Here is a 14,469-nt window from a genome sequence, read left to right as displayed (position 1 = left end):
CACTGCACAATATTTCCCCCTGTTCCCCCCATCATTTCGTGTTGGGTCTCAGTGGGTGGGGCTAGTAGCCACTGATCTTTCATCACATTATGCTGTCATACTGAAACAAAATCTGTCAAGCATTGTGGCAGTTTCACTGTAACATACCTCAAGTTTAATCAACCTGGTTATACAAATCAATTCAACCTACTATGTTAAGTTTTGGGTTTACATAACTTTGTTAAGCCAAAGTCATATAAAAATTAATAAAAATGTTAGTGTTTTTAAGTTTATGGACTAACAAGGAAGGTTTAAGTTCTGATAATGCCAATAAGACAGCTAGAATTTGGTTTGTTATTGGAATATTTTATAATTAAGCAATATCGCTCGAGTAGGAGTGTGATATAGCTCTATATCATCACGGCTGTGATTAGGCCAGAGGCACGAGGACGTAGGCCGAGTGCCGAAGGAAATCACAGCCGTAATGATATAGAGCTATATCACACGACTCAGAGAGCGATATTGCTTTTATACAACAGTTCGACGGCACACGTTGAAAAACGAAAACAAGAAAACAACAACGGAGTTATTTTAAAAGCCTCTTTGTTTGAGAACTACTTCTTCCGCCACGGATTTGAGGGCGGCCAGAATGACAGGTAACACTTTCGGCTGCTTTAAATCTCATAATAACTCAATGGACAGAAAAGCCATTGCTTTATATTACTGTTTCTTGGTCACAAAGTGTAGTTTTAAGATTAGTTCAGTCGAAAATGTATATGTATTATATTTAAATCTGCAGTCGATTAGTAAAGATAGCGCCTGTTTGAACGTTTGCTTAGTGAAATTCGGTACGAATGAGAACCAAAGCATGAGCGGACATCAGTGTTCACTCGCACCGCTGACCACCGCCCTCTCTGGGCTACATCTCTGACAGGGATTCCCTGGCTCTCATGTTGGCCTGATTAGATCAAATCAGCAGTATTTGGTGTCATTATCAAACTATTACTTGTTTTTTATTCATATTTAGTGTCTTTTGTGTTGTTATTGTTTTGAATAAAACTATACTTGTATAACGTTACTATTGCTTTCTCATTTATTCTTAACGCGATACGAGCACTCGATTATTATTATTTAACTTTGTTCTTGTCAGTACTATATAAAACGTTTTTTTATAAGCGTCAGAGAGATGTTTTTGCATGCTGCTTATAAATATACCAGTGGCGATATCTCATAACATGTTTTAATAGTCACGTCACGATAAAGTAAATGATCAATGTCCACATTTAAAAGCTGCGGTGCTTACCTGCAGTTCCACGATTTTTTTGCGTTCTGATAAGAGATAATAGGTCCTGAAAAAAACGAGTGTTTATATTCCTCTTTCCAAGTGTTAATAATCCACACGATGTGACAAGACATTTCTCCCATTAACTTACATAACATCCAAGAGCGCTGATCTTTGACGGAATAATAACTTCCGATTGGAGATTCACAGACTGATTTATGAGCTAGTAAAATAATGAGACACACGGAGAGTGATTCAAAACAGGGCGTCTGCTTCTTCTTCTTTTCGTTTAATGGCTGCTCACTCCTTGTGAGTATTACTGCCACCCACTGTATACCTTGCGCATATGTGTAATGGATCACGGCGTCTGTGTTTTTCCATTCAGAGATGAGCCTGCTTAGGACCTCCATTCACTAGGTGGCGGAATGATACGAAAGGTGAAGCGGTTACAGTGCCGTTATCAGCACAATATCGCATAGGTCTTAGCCAATCAGATTCGAGAACCAGAAAGAACTGTTGTATAAGGGGCCAGTCACACCAAAAGCGTTTATGGCAGTTGCAGGCGCCTTTTTTGAATGATATTCTATGGGCAGGGCGCGTTTGCGCGGGAGAGGCGGGCCTTACGTTGTGGTAAGGGAAGTTTACAGTTGCTTTGAAGAGCCGGACTCCACTCGCTCACTCTCTCCTGCGTGTTTGTGCACCTCTCACCCTCAAACAAGGTCAGAGCAAGCGTCCTCTTTTTAAAGTTTCTGCTAATATGACAGTTAACAGCAAAAGAGCGCTCACGCTTCAATATTTGATTGACAAGACAGCTGACTCTGTGGTTGCTTAGCAATAAGAAAAGACGCGTCGCACTGCTCTTTTTTTTAAAAAGGCAGTGCGTCGCGCTTTGCGTTTGCAAGCGTTTAAAGCGCTTTTGGTGTGACTGGCCCCTAAATCTGTATATCTAACCTCTCTGGCTGTATTTATCAACATTTTAACTGTATTTGTTTGGAAAACAAACAAAATAGATGCTCTATGTTTGTGCCAGAAAATGTGTCCTGCAGTACAGCTGTAGAGTGGTTAAAGTTCACAGAGACTGTATGCATATTCTTAGTTTCAGCTAAATGACTAAAGTGAAACTAGTCTAGCTTAATGTTCTGGGGCCGGATTCACAAAAACATTCTTTAGATAAATTATAACAAGTTTGTAAGAATGTCCCTAAGTGCAATTCTTAAACATTTCTTAAGAAGTTCTCAAATATTTACTTAACTCTTTCCCCACCAGCGTTATTATAAAAAGTTAACAGCCCGTGGAAGGAGTTTTTATAATTTTTCACAAAAGTTTAATGCCTTCCAGAAAATGTTCTTTTTCAAATATATAAACATACAATATATCAAGTGAATGAACAGACCCTCTGCTTTCAAACAAACAAAGTTTCATCCTAACTTGTTCTCTTTTTATCACCTCTCAAATATGGGTAGGTTTCTTAAAAAAATTATCACATTTTGAGCAAAAAGCTGAGATAATTGCATTTTAGTTAAAGACTTTTAACAGAGATCAGATTCAGAGCGATGATCAAAACATAAACAGAGTTTAAACTGTTTGCCCTAAGGAAATACTTCCAGGTTTTATAAGTTGGGTTAGAGCAGCACCAAGTGGGTAATAGCGGAAATACAGATTGCCGGAAAAAATCATCATTGGCAGGGAAGCATTCTTAGTTGATGATTTAACTTGTCAATGGCGGGGAAAGAGTTAAAGGACAAGTTCTGTATTTTACACTTAAAGCCCTGTTTTCAGATTGTTTATGATGAAATAGAACGGTTTTGACTAAAATTTGGACATATGACGCTGGCCCGAGAATTTTCGGTTTTTGTTGCATCAAATCACCACCCTTACAATAGGTTGTGCACTAGAACAATCCCTCCCAAAATGCATCAAACCCTCGTCCACAAAGACGTGAAACTCACCGAGTGGCCAGGGGTGCTCACCGACATGCCCACACAAAAATCGCCGCAAAAGATGCCCTCCAACAGGTGTTTTACCGTTCGTTGTAAACTTGTGTACCTATTTTTCCAAACGCCTCACACCCGTATATTCTTCCGTTGAGAGCTTGAATATTAAACACTCCAGCCCAGTTGGTGGCGATAATCCACCTTTACCAATTGCAAGAATACAAACAAGGTTCCCCGTCGTGGAGTAAAACCGTACCTCACAGCACATCTAATACAAGTCAATGGAGTTGGACAAAAACTACGATAAAACCTGTTGGAAAGCATCTTTTGCAGCGATTTTTGTGTGCATATCAGTGAACACCCCTGACCACTCGGTGAGTTTCACGTCTTTGTAAACGAAAGTGATGCATTTTTGGAAGGATTGTTCCAATGCACCTATGCAGCCATTGTAAGGGTGGGGGGTGATACCACAGAAACCGAAAATTCTCGGGCCAGCATCATATGTCCAAATCTGAAAACATGGCTTTAAGTTTAAAATACCGAACTAGTCCTTTAAGAATACTTCACTCTCCGTGCCCAGTTCCGTCTCCCATGCACATGCATCTGCATGACGGACGGATGCGGAGGGTGAAGTGTGCCTGGGCTTTTGGAGTGCTGGCTCACATGAAGGAACGATTGCAGGATAGACTCCCGCTAAAATCGTCTTTGAGTAGAACTGTAGTAATAATGTATTATGAAGGAAATAAAAAGTTAGCTAATATTATCACTTATACTCATGACATATTACTGAAGTAAGCCATTAAACTTTATTATTTTATAATTTCCTCATTAAACTAATCTTTGTGAAGTAAACCATTTAAATTGCCATTTCTGACTACACAATACATGTCAAATTTAAAACAATCAAATTAACAAAACATACGTTTTGAGATTTAAGACTACTGTGAGTTTATCATAACTTTAAGAGAATTTGAATTCTTGAGGCTTTTTTTAAGAACAAAAAATAATAACTTTCTTAAGAAGCATTTTTGAGAAAGTTTGAATTTAAGAAAAAAATTAAGAAGAATGTTTTGTGAATCTGGCCCCTGAATCCTGAAACCCCTGATCATTTCCTTATTCTGCATCATAATGTTGTTATTGCTGTTCAGATGGTTCTAATCAGACTTTAAAGAGGGTGTTTTCAGTTTGTTGAACTTTGGCTTTCATAAATTGTTCCCAAATGCACCGCTGCATTATTCACCAAAGGATGTAATGTATTTGTACATTGATATTTAGTGCAAACTGCAAAATAAAACATTTTACTGTTCTGTCCTCTGATCAAATCTTCTCTGTCTGGACAAAACATTTTTCCACTATAGTTCTTCAAGTCTGTGACATGGAGGGCATCTGCACAACACAATCATGCACACACAAGTTAAGAATTATGGGCTATTCTGCCAAAATCCTCTTTACTTGAAATTTCAGCTTTTCTTCTACTAAAAACAGTTAAAAAATGTTCAATATATCCTATATAAATAGTATATATTTTACACACAGGTTTGCAATGGTCTCACAGCTGCAGAGATTTTGTTTTGGCCGAAGTCTCAGAACGGTCCAGATGGTTGAGATGTTTTCTCTTACAGCGCAGAAAGTCTTCATTGCAGAAATAAACCAAAGTTAATACAGGATGTGACTCAATCAACAAAACAAAACCAAGAGAGGTTCAAACATTTGGCTTCATCAGACACATGAATGCAGATCTAGAGGACAGCAAATGTTTAACAATGAGCTAACATGGATGGATTCAGAGTTGTTGGTAAACGATACTGCCTATACAGTAGATAATAAAAGATGGGCATTGTTTTATTAACATGATTGGTTTCTTTTGCATCTAATATGTAAATATTCTTCTTCCACTATCCTCTGGAATATTTGATTGTGATTTGTCAATGACAGAATTGAGTAATCAACATCCAACATTGTTTTATATCTCATATGGCTGTATCATTTTTCTTTTCAGATAATACTAAATCAAATAAGTGGAAGCACTTTATAACAAGGCCAACTGATATATTTCTGTCTGTTTATCTGTCTATAACTTAATTTTTAAAATTATATTTCATTTTCTGTTGTACCGTAATTTTTCCTAGTATGCACCTCAGTCAGCTTCCTTGTTAAGTAGTTAAGGCACTGGTCAGTTAGTCGGCCATTTTAAATGCTGTATCAAATGTAAAATCATTTTAGTGCACTGAAATGTTTGTCCCCTAAAAATCCCTCAGTGCAACATAAAAACCAGCATCTGAAACGCTGCCTGTCACATTTCCTGAAGCTGTAAGACAAAATTTAGAAGAGCAAACAATAAACATCAAGAAATTCTTACAAAAATGTACCATGGCTTTATTATAGTAAGTGTAGTAGTAACCAGGGTTGTAATGGTTGGCAAAATAAAACAAGCCCAATGGTCAATCAAAACTAGCCCAAAAATAACCTTAGGCCAAACTCCAAGACTCAGAATATGCCACTTCCTTTCCCAAAATACATATTTTACATTCACTTCTATATATTACAGACAGTTTATTCATAAAAATCACTGTATTGAAGTAATTATAAACAGTCTGATTTCAAAAATAAAATCATTAAGCCAAGAAAGACAGCAGATGAACAAAATCCTTTCACCTTAAACGCGCAGACAAAACTCAACCCATGGCAAAAAGTAGCTTAATTCTTTGGGAAACTGCAGACTTTGTAACTATAGTAGTAACCATGTTTTTTTTTTGTGGAGGGGCATATTCGATACCACTTGTAAAACCATGGTTTTACTACAAAAACCACGGTTACGGGGGTGATATTTACATATAGTCACATTTTTGGCAAATAAGTCACAATATACCGTATATCTGACCTAGGGAGCTGATTGAGACACATGGATAGTTTTGTCCATGTTGCCCTGTCACCATAGTTGTGGTAACCTGTGTCTTGTTACATGTCTCTTCCAATTCCAGTGTTTTCTTTGTTTAATGTTGTCTGTGGTGTTTTTTCTTTGTCCCATGTTTCAACCTGTTTCTATTCATTGCCTGCTAGGATTTATTTCTTTATTATTTATTTACATATATACATGTATTTGGATCTTGCAATCATGTTGCTACCACTCTACATTACACTAATATGGATATGTAATAAATTATAAGCCATAAATGTGCATAAACCCTTTTATGGCAAATGGTAATGAATGTGCTATTTACGTTGCATATCGTATACAGTAGACAACCTTGAATGGCTCTCTTGTACAAAGACACTGTCATTAATTGCTATGCTCCTCTTGCTTCTTCAATAGACATTTTTAATTGAAGCAGTCACATTGTAGGACTGCAAACGAACATTTCATCGGTGAGTTAGCAAATTTTGCTATGCAAAAATAAATATTTTACAATCCCTGAAGACATGCGGTATGCACCTGATTTAAGACGTCAAATTTGGCCTTGTTGAAGATAATAAAACATACAGGGTCTTTTTTACTGATGACTTAATTCCTTTTATTTGTAGTCTTCCGCCAATGTATCCATATAGTTTGTATCAGGATAAATCAAAAACCCAGAGAAAAGGCTGTCAGTCCAACTGGGGTCGGCAAACAGGCCATTCTGGTCCCTGTAGAAGATTTCCAGCCAAACCTCATCCTCTGGGTTTAAAAACATCACTGTAGAGCCAGACGCCACATCATGGTTGCCGGTGTTGGCATCAAAAGTCTTGATTCTGTACTCTCCATTTTGGACCAGCCCGATGGCCAAGTGCTTGTTGGCAAGAGTGATGTCATAAGAAAAGTAGTAGATTCCTGGGTAAGCGCATATGAATTTTCCTGTTTCTGGGTTGTAGTGTCCACCTTCATTAAAGAGAACCTTGTTGAACTTGATGGGCGTTTTTTCAGTGGGATAGCTATTGGTGATGCCTACGGAGAAGGCGGATTTGGGAACCAAACTTCCACATTTGCAGACACCCGGTGTTCCTGGAGGGCCACGTTGACCCTTGTCACCTTTCTCTCCAGGACGTCCTAGAGGACCAAGAGGCCCCAAATCTCCAGGATCACCCTCAGGACCACGTTTCCCAGTAATACCTCTCTCTCCACGTTGCCCAAGCTTCCCAGTTGGCCCAACTCTACCTTTGATTCCTGAAATAAACATATGGATACTAGAGTATTTGATTTGCTTATTACTTTTTTGTTTACAAGGATTGCCACATACAACCAGTATATTCAGAATGTCAGGACATGTATTGAAGGAATGATTTAAGTAGGGTTGTAAAAGTTAAAATGCAAAAATGCATATATCCTGTAATGCAGATCATAGGACAAGAAATCTGTCATTCAGTTTTAAAATGATTCATTCCATATGTTTCTACCTGCTCATATAAGAATATTTGTCTTTATTTGTATGTCATTTAACCTTTCTTTCAATGTTTTGATGTTTGTACACAAGTGTACAACCTTGTTCACCCATAAAGGGTTCCTATTAAAACCTTGCTTTAAACTACAGAAGTGTAAATTGCTGTAGTCTTACAGGGGTGTATGCATAAAGTCCAGTCTCCTGAGCAGCTTTGTCTGGCAAGACAATGGCCACTCCCAGAATGTATGTAAAGCCAGCAAATCAGATTATCACTGGTGAATTCAGCCAATTTTTGATTGAGAATAACATTGCCCAAACTGGAAATCAAAACCATTTTGTAGACAATTAAAACTGCAAACATAGTGTAATTATAAATCTTGCAAACCATCCATGACAGTTTCCCCTGAGAAACTGAGTTTATTGGAGATTATCCCTATACCTGGATCTCCTTTATCTCCCTTTTCCCCTTTCCGTCCATCCCTTCCATCTCTTCCTGGGATTCCAACATGGCCATCTTCTCCTCTGGGTCCTGGGGGACCTGGTTTTCCAGCTGCTCCTGGTAACCCTGGAATGCTACAGATAAATTGAGGTGGAGATCCTCTGGACCGAGCCTCCAGCAGTTGCCCAATGATGCACTGAGAGAGACAGACCACGCCCACAATCGGCCACATCTTTCACCTACCACAAAAACAGTCAAAACCCTGTTTGTACTTGTCTTGTAGATGTCGTACATCTGTCATGAAATTAAACATGAATATCAATTTTGAAAATATATGTGCCCAAAAAGTGATGATGTCACTGAGCACATTTAAAAGAGCTGTTTAGATTGGAATTTTCTAAACCGCCATTGCTAAAAATACCTTTCATGCAGCGTGTCATGTGGTTGTAAGTGAATGTAAACATGATCCATCTTTCTCCCTCACATGACCATCATTGTTAATCACCATCACCTGACTGCCATTTTGAATGTATTCTTGTCCGTTCTCGTCTGTGTTTAACCTATTTTATGTACACGCTACGCTATATGGTTTGGTTGTACATGTGAATACTCTGCCTTTTGTTTGTTTAATAAAGTTTATGTTTGTTTTATACTCCTAGTTGTTGCTCTCATTTGGATAGGCTGCATACCAGAACCGTAACAATCATAACTCAAGATATTGGCGTTCAAAAGAAAGAGTCGACTCAGAGTCGCTGGAACGAGTCATCCAGAGTTCGAATCCCTTTCTGTAAAGTAGGGCAATGTCACACCTTTCTCTGTGCTGAAAGCGAATTCAGTAAATTTTCACCTCCAAAGGAGGAGGCTGTGGACAATCAGTAGTTTAAATCCATCTACGATACCACAACAGTAACTGATGACTGTTTCCATAATCTGTAAACCGGGTTAAGCGTAATGGGTGTGTTAGTGCCTAGTTTATTTGGACCAGATTGCCCCTCCCAGAATTACAACATCTAAGTATGATTAATAACTGTTGCTTTTAGGTTCTGTTGAGTGTACTAAATATGTAGTTTTGTACGTTGTGTGCACTCAAGCTAACCTGCTAACTCATTCTCAACTAACGTTTAAAGACTAACTCACGTTTATAGTTCTGCTATTCTGCAATTGTTTACAAATATGTTGAGTATTATACTGTATAATATCTGCTCTTCTTTTACTTGGAGTCACGATGAAAGATAGAGCATATTCAAACAACTAATATGAGAGTCATTGGAAAATAAGGAAAAATTAACTGCATATTATAATACAACAAATGTGTTTTTTGATCTTGCATGCATGTAAACCTCTTGTTAGGGACTCTCAAAAGCACATATTAACCTTTTTAATAGCATAATATGTGCACTTTAATTTTTATTTATTTTAATATTATTATTAACAATTTTTACATTAGGTACTAAATAATGGAATAAATTATGAACAACTTGAAACATTAACAGATTAATAAACAGTTGTAAAAAAGCAATAATAAAGCATCAATAAATGCTTCATGTTAGTTAAAGGGGTGGTTCAATGGTATTTCATGCATTCTGACTTATTAAGACAGTTATAGAGTTGTTTCCTCATGCTAAATGTAGGCAGAATGTCAAAAAAGCAGTTGTGTGTTACAGAGTATTTCTGTGCCGAATGCACTTCGCCAGGGTTCATAAAAGTTTCTGAAAGTTTTTTTTCGATTACGGGTCCAGCTGACATTTCAGGGGTTTCTATACGTATCACTTCTTTATATGGGCACTTTCCCCGGAAAACCCCATCCACCCGTCAATCAGCGGGAGACGCTAGCGCTTGCAAATATCATATAACGCGACACAGCTTTGATTAATTTCAAAACTCAACAATGGCAAAAAAGAAGAAGTGTGTTTTTGGATGTAATGATAAGAAATCCAGCCTTATGGAAACAATGGATATAGTTTATTATCCGGGGTAGCAGCGGAGTTTTGCGTGTGTGTTTGATGCGCTGGATTTTCCCAACCGGGTCATGACGAGTTGCACACGGTAAGTAAGACTTCTGTCTTATGTTTGAAATAGGCACGTGCATATTATATAAATGACACAAACATGTAGTGGATCATAAGTTAAAACAGTGTTGTATAAAGTGTTGCATGACTCGTACTCGCTCCTCCCGCGGTAGTAACTCCTCCTTCTTCATTTTTTCATACGTTATCGGACAGATTCTGTAAAGCTAATCTTTCTTTTATAAATCTGATTAAACTAAAGACTCTTCGGAGATATAATGGATGTAATACTACTCTAAAGGTACTCCAGATTAACATCAGAAATGCAGAAACAGCGTGCGTTACATGAGCCTTAAAGCATTATTTAATGAGATAATATTGTAAACTGTTATGGAAAGTAAAAGAATGACATAACAGTGTATTAAGTGACAGTTTGTATCAAAGTAAATGGAATATTCAAATTGTGATGCACAAACAGATTAAACACAGAGTAACTGAAGGTTGAACACATTTAACCTTTGGTGATGTATAATAACATTTATAATAACAATTATAATAATAATGTTGCAAGAGCTGTTTCCACTAACTTTTTTTAACAAAAGCCACATTTATTTTCTTATTCCAGAAAAGGAAAGTAAAAACACAATTTTGGAAACTTAAAAAAGGAAACACTACAAGCCCAGGCTTGAAAGAAGCATACAGAAAATTCACTGTGAAGCTGGAGTTCAATGTGAGTCAGACTCTATGAAAAGGCAACACAGCTTCTCAGCACATGTTTCCACAGAGAAACTGACAGCTATGCAATTCATAGTGATTACACATTACTGTTTTTACAGCAAGATGACAAAATGTGTAATGATCTTGTGCATGAACATGCAATTGACAAAATATGTGTTTCTATGCACACAAATATCCACAGAGGAGTTGTGTCCTGCCACAGAAAAGATCAGACATGGGAGAGCAAAAATAACGCTAAAGAGCGGTAAACAAAAGGTAGATTAATGAAATAAATAAGCAAATCATATGGTGAGGACGACATAGCTCAGGATAACAGTCTTTTGCCGCTTTTTGGTTTAGGTCAGGTTGGGTCAGCTCACCTCACTTTGGCTTGGTTAGCATTTCCATCGAGTTTAGTAACACTTCAAAGTGTGAGGGATTAGGTAGGGTCAGCTTAAACTTTTGGGGGCTTTTCCATTCGGTGCAGTACGTAGTACCCGATACTTTTTTAGTAGGTTGGGGTCCCAAGCGACCCGACCTGATACCAAAACGTGACGCTAAAACACTGTAGATCAATGATTGGTCTGAGAGAATCGTCACTACCAGCGTCATCGCTATAATGTAAAAGATTAGCTTTACCTTTATGCTAGCTTGCAGTTTGTGTCGGCACAGTCGCGACACACTTGTCCACATAAATGCTTAAATGCAACTTAAATGAGGCTCAGTGGAGCGCACCCAGGCAGAGGTAGTGATAAATGCAATACGCAAACATCTATTTGTGGTGGTCAATTTTAATTTGGTGGCGGACTGAGAAATAAATAAATGTATGGGAATGTACAACAACGCTCTTACTTGTATGATGTCACAGCAGTAGGCAGCGCAAGTATAACGATACGCCTATAATCCCTCCCACTTTGAAGTGTTACTAAACTCGATGGAAATGCTAACCAAGCCAAAGTGAGGTGAGCTGACCCAAACCGTGGGGTACTATGCAATGGAAAAGCCCCATTTGTGTTTGCAGATGAGGAGATGAGTGGCTGGTAACCTAGGAGGACACATTGAAAAGGAGCTGGACCAGTTCTGGTTCTGGTGGCAGTATGATCGGAGGTATCTCCCGATCACCTGGATCTTACTCTTAGTCTGGCCATTAGTCTGAGAGTGGTAACCTAGTGACAGACTCATAGTAACTTCAAACACCTTGAAGAATGCTTTCCAAACTCGAAACATTATTGCAGCTGAGCCACATGAGTGTCCAAATTGAATGCGCTGCTCCAGTGCATTAAAGTAATTCACTTTCCATTATTCAGTGTGTTTATTCACAAAATTCAATGCCACCCTTTAATTCTTGAAGAGATCTTTTTACTGTATAATGATTAGATTTACTGTGTTGTACTGGACTGCTGCTAAGCTTGAACTCGAAAACGCGATGCATCACGAGAAGATGTGAGCTCCACGTAGTTCTTTGAGGGCAGCAGGGACAAGAGGAAGGGGATAGCTATACTTGACTCTTTGGGAATTGAGGGTACAATAAACTATACAGGGTCTCAAGCCTCTGTCTTTTTTGCATACTGAAGCAGCAGTGGAAGTAGACAGATGAAACGTTGCTTTAAAGTCTCCTGGATGTACTCCTCCATGGTCTTCTGCTCCGGTATGGGAGGGCACCCCTTGGAAGGGTAGCCAACCACTTATTGAAGACATCCTGGAACGCCGAGTATTTGGGAAGGTATTTCTGCAGTACTGGTTTCAGGACTTTCGACATCGGTAGAATTCAGAGGCATGATTGGAGAAGTATTTTGGGGCAAGATGAGCCCATTACTTTTTCTATGACATTTAAAAGAGGATGAGGCCTAGTTGAGCTGCTTTGGTAATGTGTTTTCACAATGTGAAATAGACACTATTTATTGGATACTATTTATAGCATGGTAAAATACGGGAAATCCCGGGAAAATTGGAGGGTTGACAGCTATGACTCCAGTTCTAAATCTAGTTTACTTTTCCTAATATGCGCAAATGTAAATTTTAGCAGCATGCTGACTTTATCACATTTGTTTCTGTTCACTGCTTATAGTTCTGAAGATTTAGTTACACTCACTCTATTAGGAGATAACTTGTCTAATCACCTCTAAACCCCTAAAAACCCTTCAAGGTGTTTGTGTACATCAGTGTAGCTGTGCTGTCAGATGAATGAAGAACAGCTTTAAACACCAACACAATCTATTACACACGATTCACGTCTGGCTTCTGATAAAGATTACAATCAAACATCTGCAACGAGGAGAAAGAATTTGAAAACTAAAATGATATTTAACATTCTCCCCTGAGAGATATAAAGTATTTCTCTGACAATTTAAACAGATGGGAACCAATGGCACTGGTATGGATGTATATTTGTGTGTAGTAACAATGTGAAGGTTTGGAAACAAATAAATTAAGCTAATATTTCTTGAGTCTTTACCAAATATATGTCACAAATCACCCATCTTAAAAATTTGTTTCGGTATTATGCAAAGTAAGATCATGGCTAGCTGAAAACACAGTTAAAAAAGAAATGTTTAATATAACAATTTTAGCAATGTAGTGATATGTAGGCCTGTACTTGTTATATGGCATTTTTTTAAATTTGCTCAGAATTAAATGTTATTTAAACAGGCCCAAACTGTGTCTCTTTGGTCCATTTGGACCTGAAAGAGAAAGTAGGTATTAAAACAAAAGCTAACAAACAAGAACAAGCCAATGACTCCTTAACTCCCCTGCAAAAATAAAATTGAATATCTTTGCCTCTACATGTACACATTTTAAAAGAGTTGAAAGAAGAGTCACAACTTCTGCACACACCAAACATGTAGCACCAAAGTCTGTCAAGTTTCCAATCCAATAACAAACATGGCAAAATGCCGTCAACAGCTTGAACAAATGTGCTGCGAACAAGCAAAACTCTGATACTCTACGTCTTCAATAGCACAACATGTTATATAACAGTAAAGCAAATAGAAAATAATCATATACTCAATGTAATTTAGGTTTGCAAGTAATGACATTTAAAGAAAAAAAAAACAAGATTGTAACCTGCCAGTTGTTTGCAAGTTGTATTTGTCACCTTGGTTCTTCCTTGAATGATATCCTTTGCCTTTATCCTCAGATCAGATCTGAGCTGTATGTCTCTAATTTATTTGGATTTCCAAGACTTTTGTTAATTTTTTTGTTTGCTGTGTACTGTTTCCATTCTGTGCCCTGGTTTCTTAAACATCCACGTATAAGCCGAATCTTTGCAGCTCAAGCAGCATAAAACAACTTTCTCTCTGTGACACGCTCTCGACTTTATCTTTCTTCTCATGCTCAGATATCGTCTTCTCTCTCTCCTCTTCACCATTCATCAATCTTTCTCAAAGCGTCTCTCTTTATGTTTGTGAGATCTTTGCAGCGATCCTTCTCTTTTTCTGTAATACAAACTATGAAGGAATTTAAACACCCACTTTAGGGACACACCTCTGAAGTCCCTCAATTGTTACCAAGGCAATCAGACAGAAAATACACAACTGAAAATGTTTTATTATATGCCACAACATCATGTCACATGTTTTAAAGGAACAGTTCACTCAAAAATACATGTTCTGTTTTTGTTACTTTTTTGGGTTATGACACTCATGAAAACAAGTAGCTATGATGTCAATGTTTTTGAAAGTGCAAATGAGCTTCAGGAAAGATTTTTTTCTTAAATACATTTTCCTTTCAGTTCCCTGCTCATCATTTATGATGC

General features: G+C 37.8%; 1 protein-coding gene across 2 annotated transcripts; it reads right to left on the bottom strand.

Annotated features, from left to right (window-relative positions):
* Window positions 1-5,547: 5,547 nt before the first annotated feature.
* c1qtnf7 (C1q and TNF related 7) lies at window positions 5,548-14,461 on the bottom strand. Of its 2 annotated transcripts, none has more exons than XM_055188669.2 (3): window positions 13,779-14,461; window positions 7,990-8,228; window positions 5,548-7,336 (listed from the first exon to the last, which is right to left on the bottom strand). In XM_055188669.2, exons 2-3 carry the CDS (start codon window positions 8,219-8,221, stop codon window positions 6,708-6,710), a joined length of 861 nt encoding a protein of 286 aa, XP_055044644.2. In that variant the 5' UTR covers window positions 8,222-8,228; window positions 13,779-14,461; the 3' UTR covers window positions 5,548-6,707. The 2 variants fall into 2 exon arrangements, with proteins under 2 accessions (XP_055044644.2, XP_055044645.2); XM_055188670.2 differs by having other exon boundaries at window positions 13,810-14,461.
* Window positions 14,462-14,469: the final 8 nt, after the last annotated feature.

This window comes from Misgurnus anguillicaudatus, chromosome 13 (assembly GCF_027580225.2).
Source record: "Misgurnus anguillicaudatus chromosome 13, ASM2758022v2, whole genome shotgun sequence".
In the NCBI taxonomy this organism is placed as follows: Eukaryota; Metazoa; Chordata; class Actinopteri; order Cypriniformes; family Cobitidae; genus Misgurnus; species Misgurnus anguillicaudatus.
Note: the sequence above shows the minus strand (reverse complement) of the source record. Positions and strands in the feature narration are given on the sequence as shown.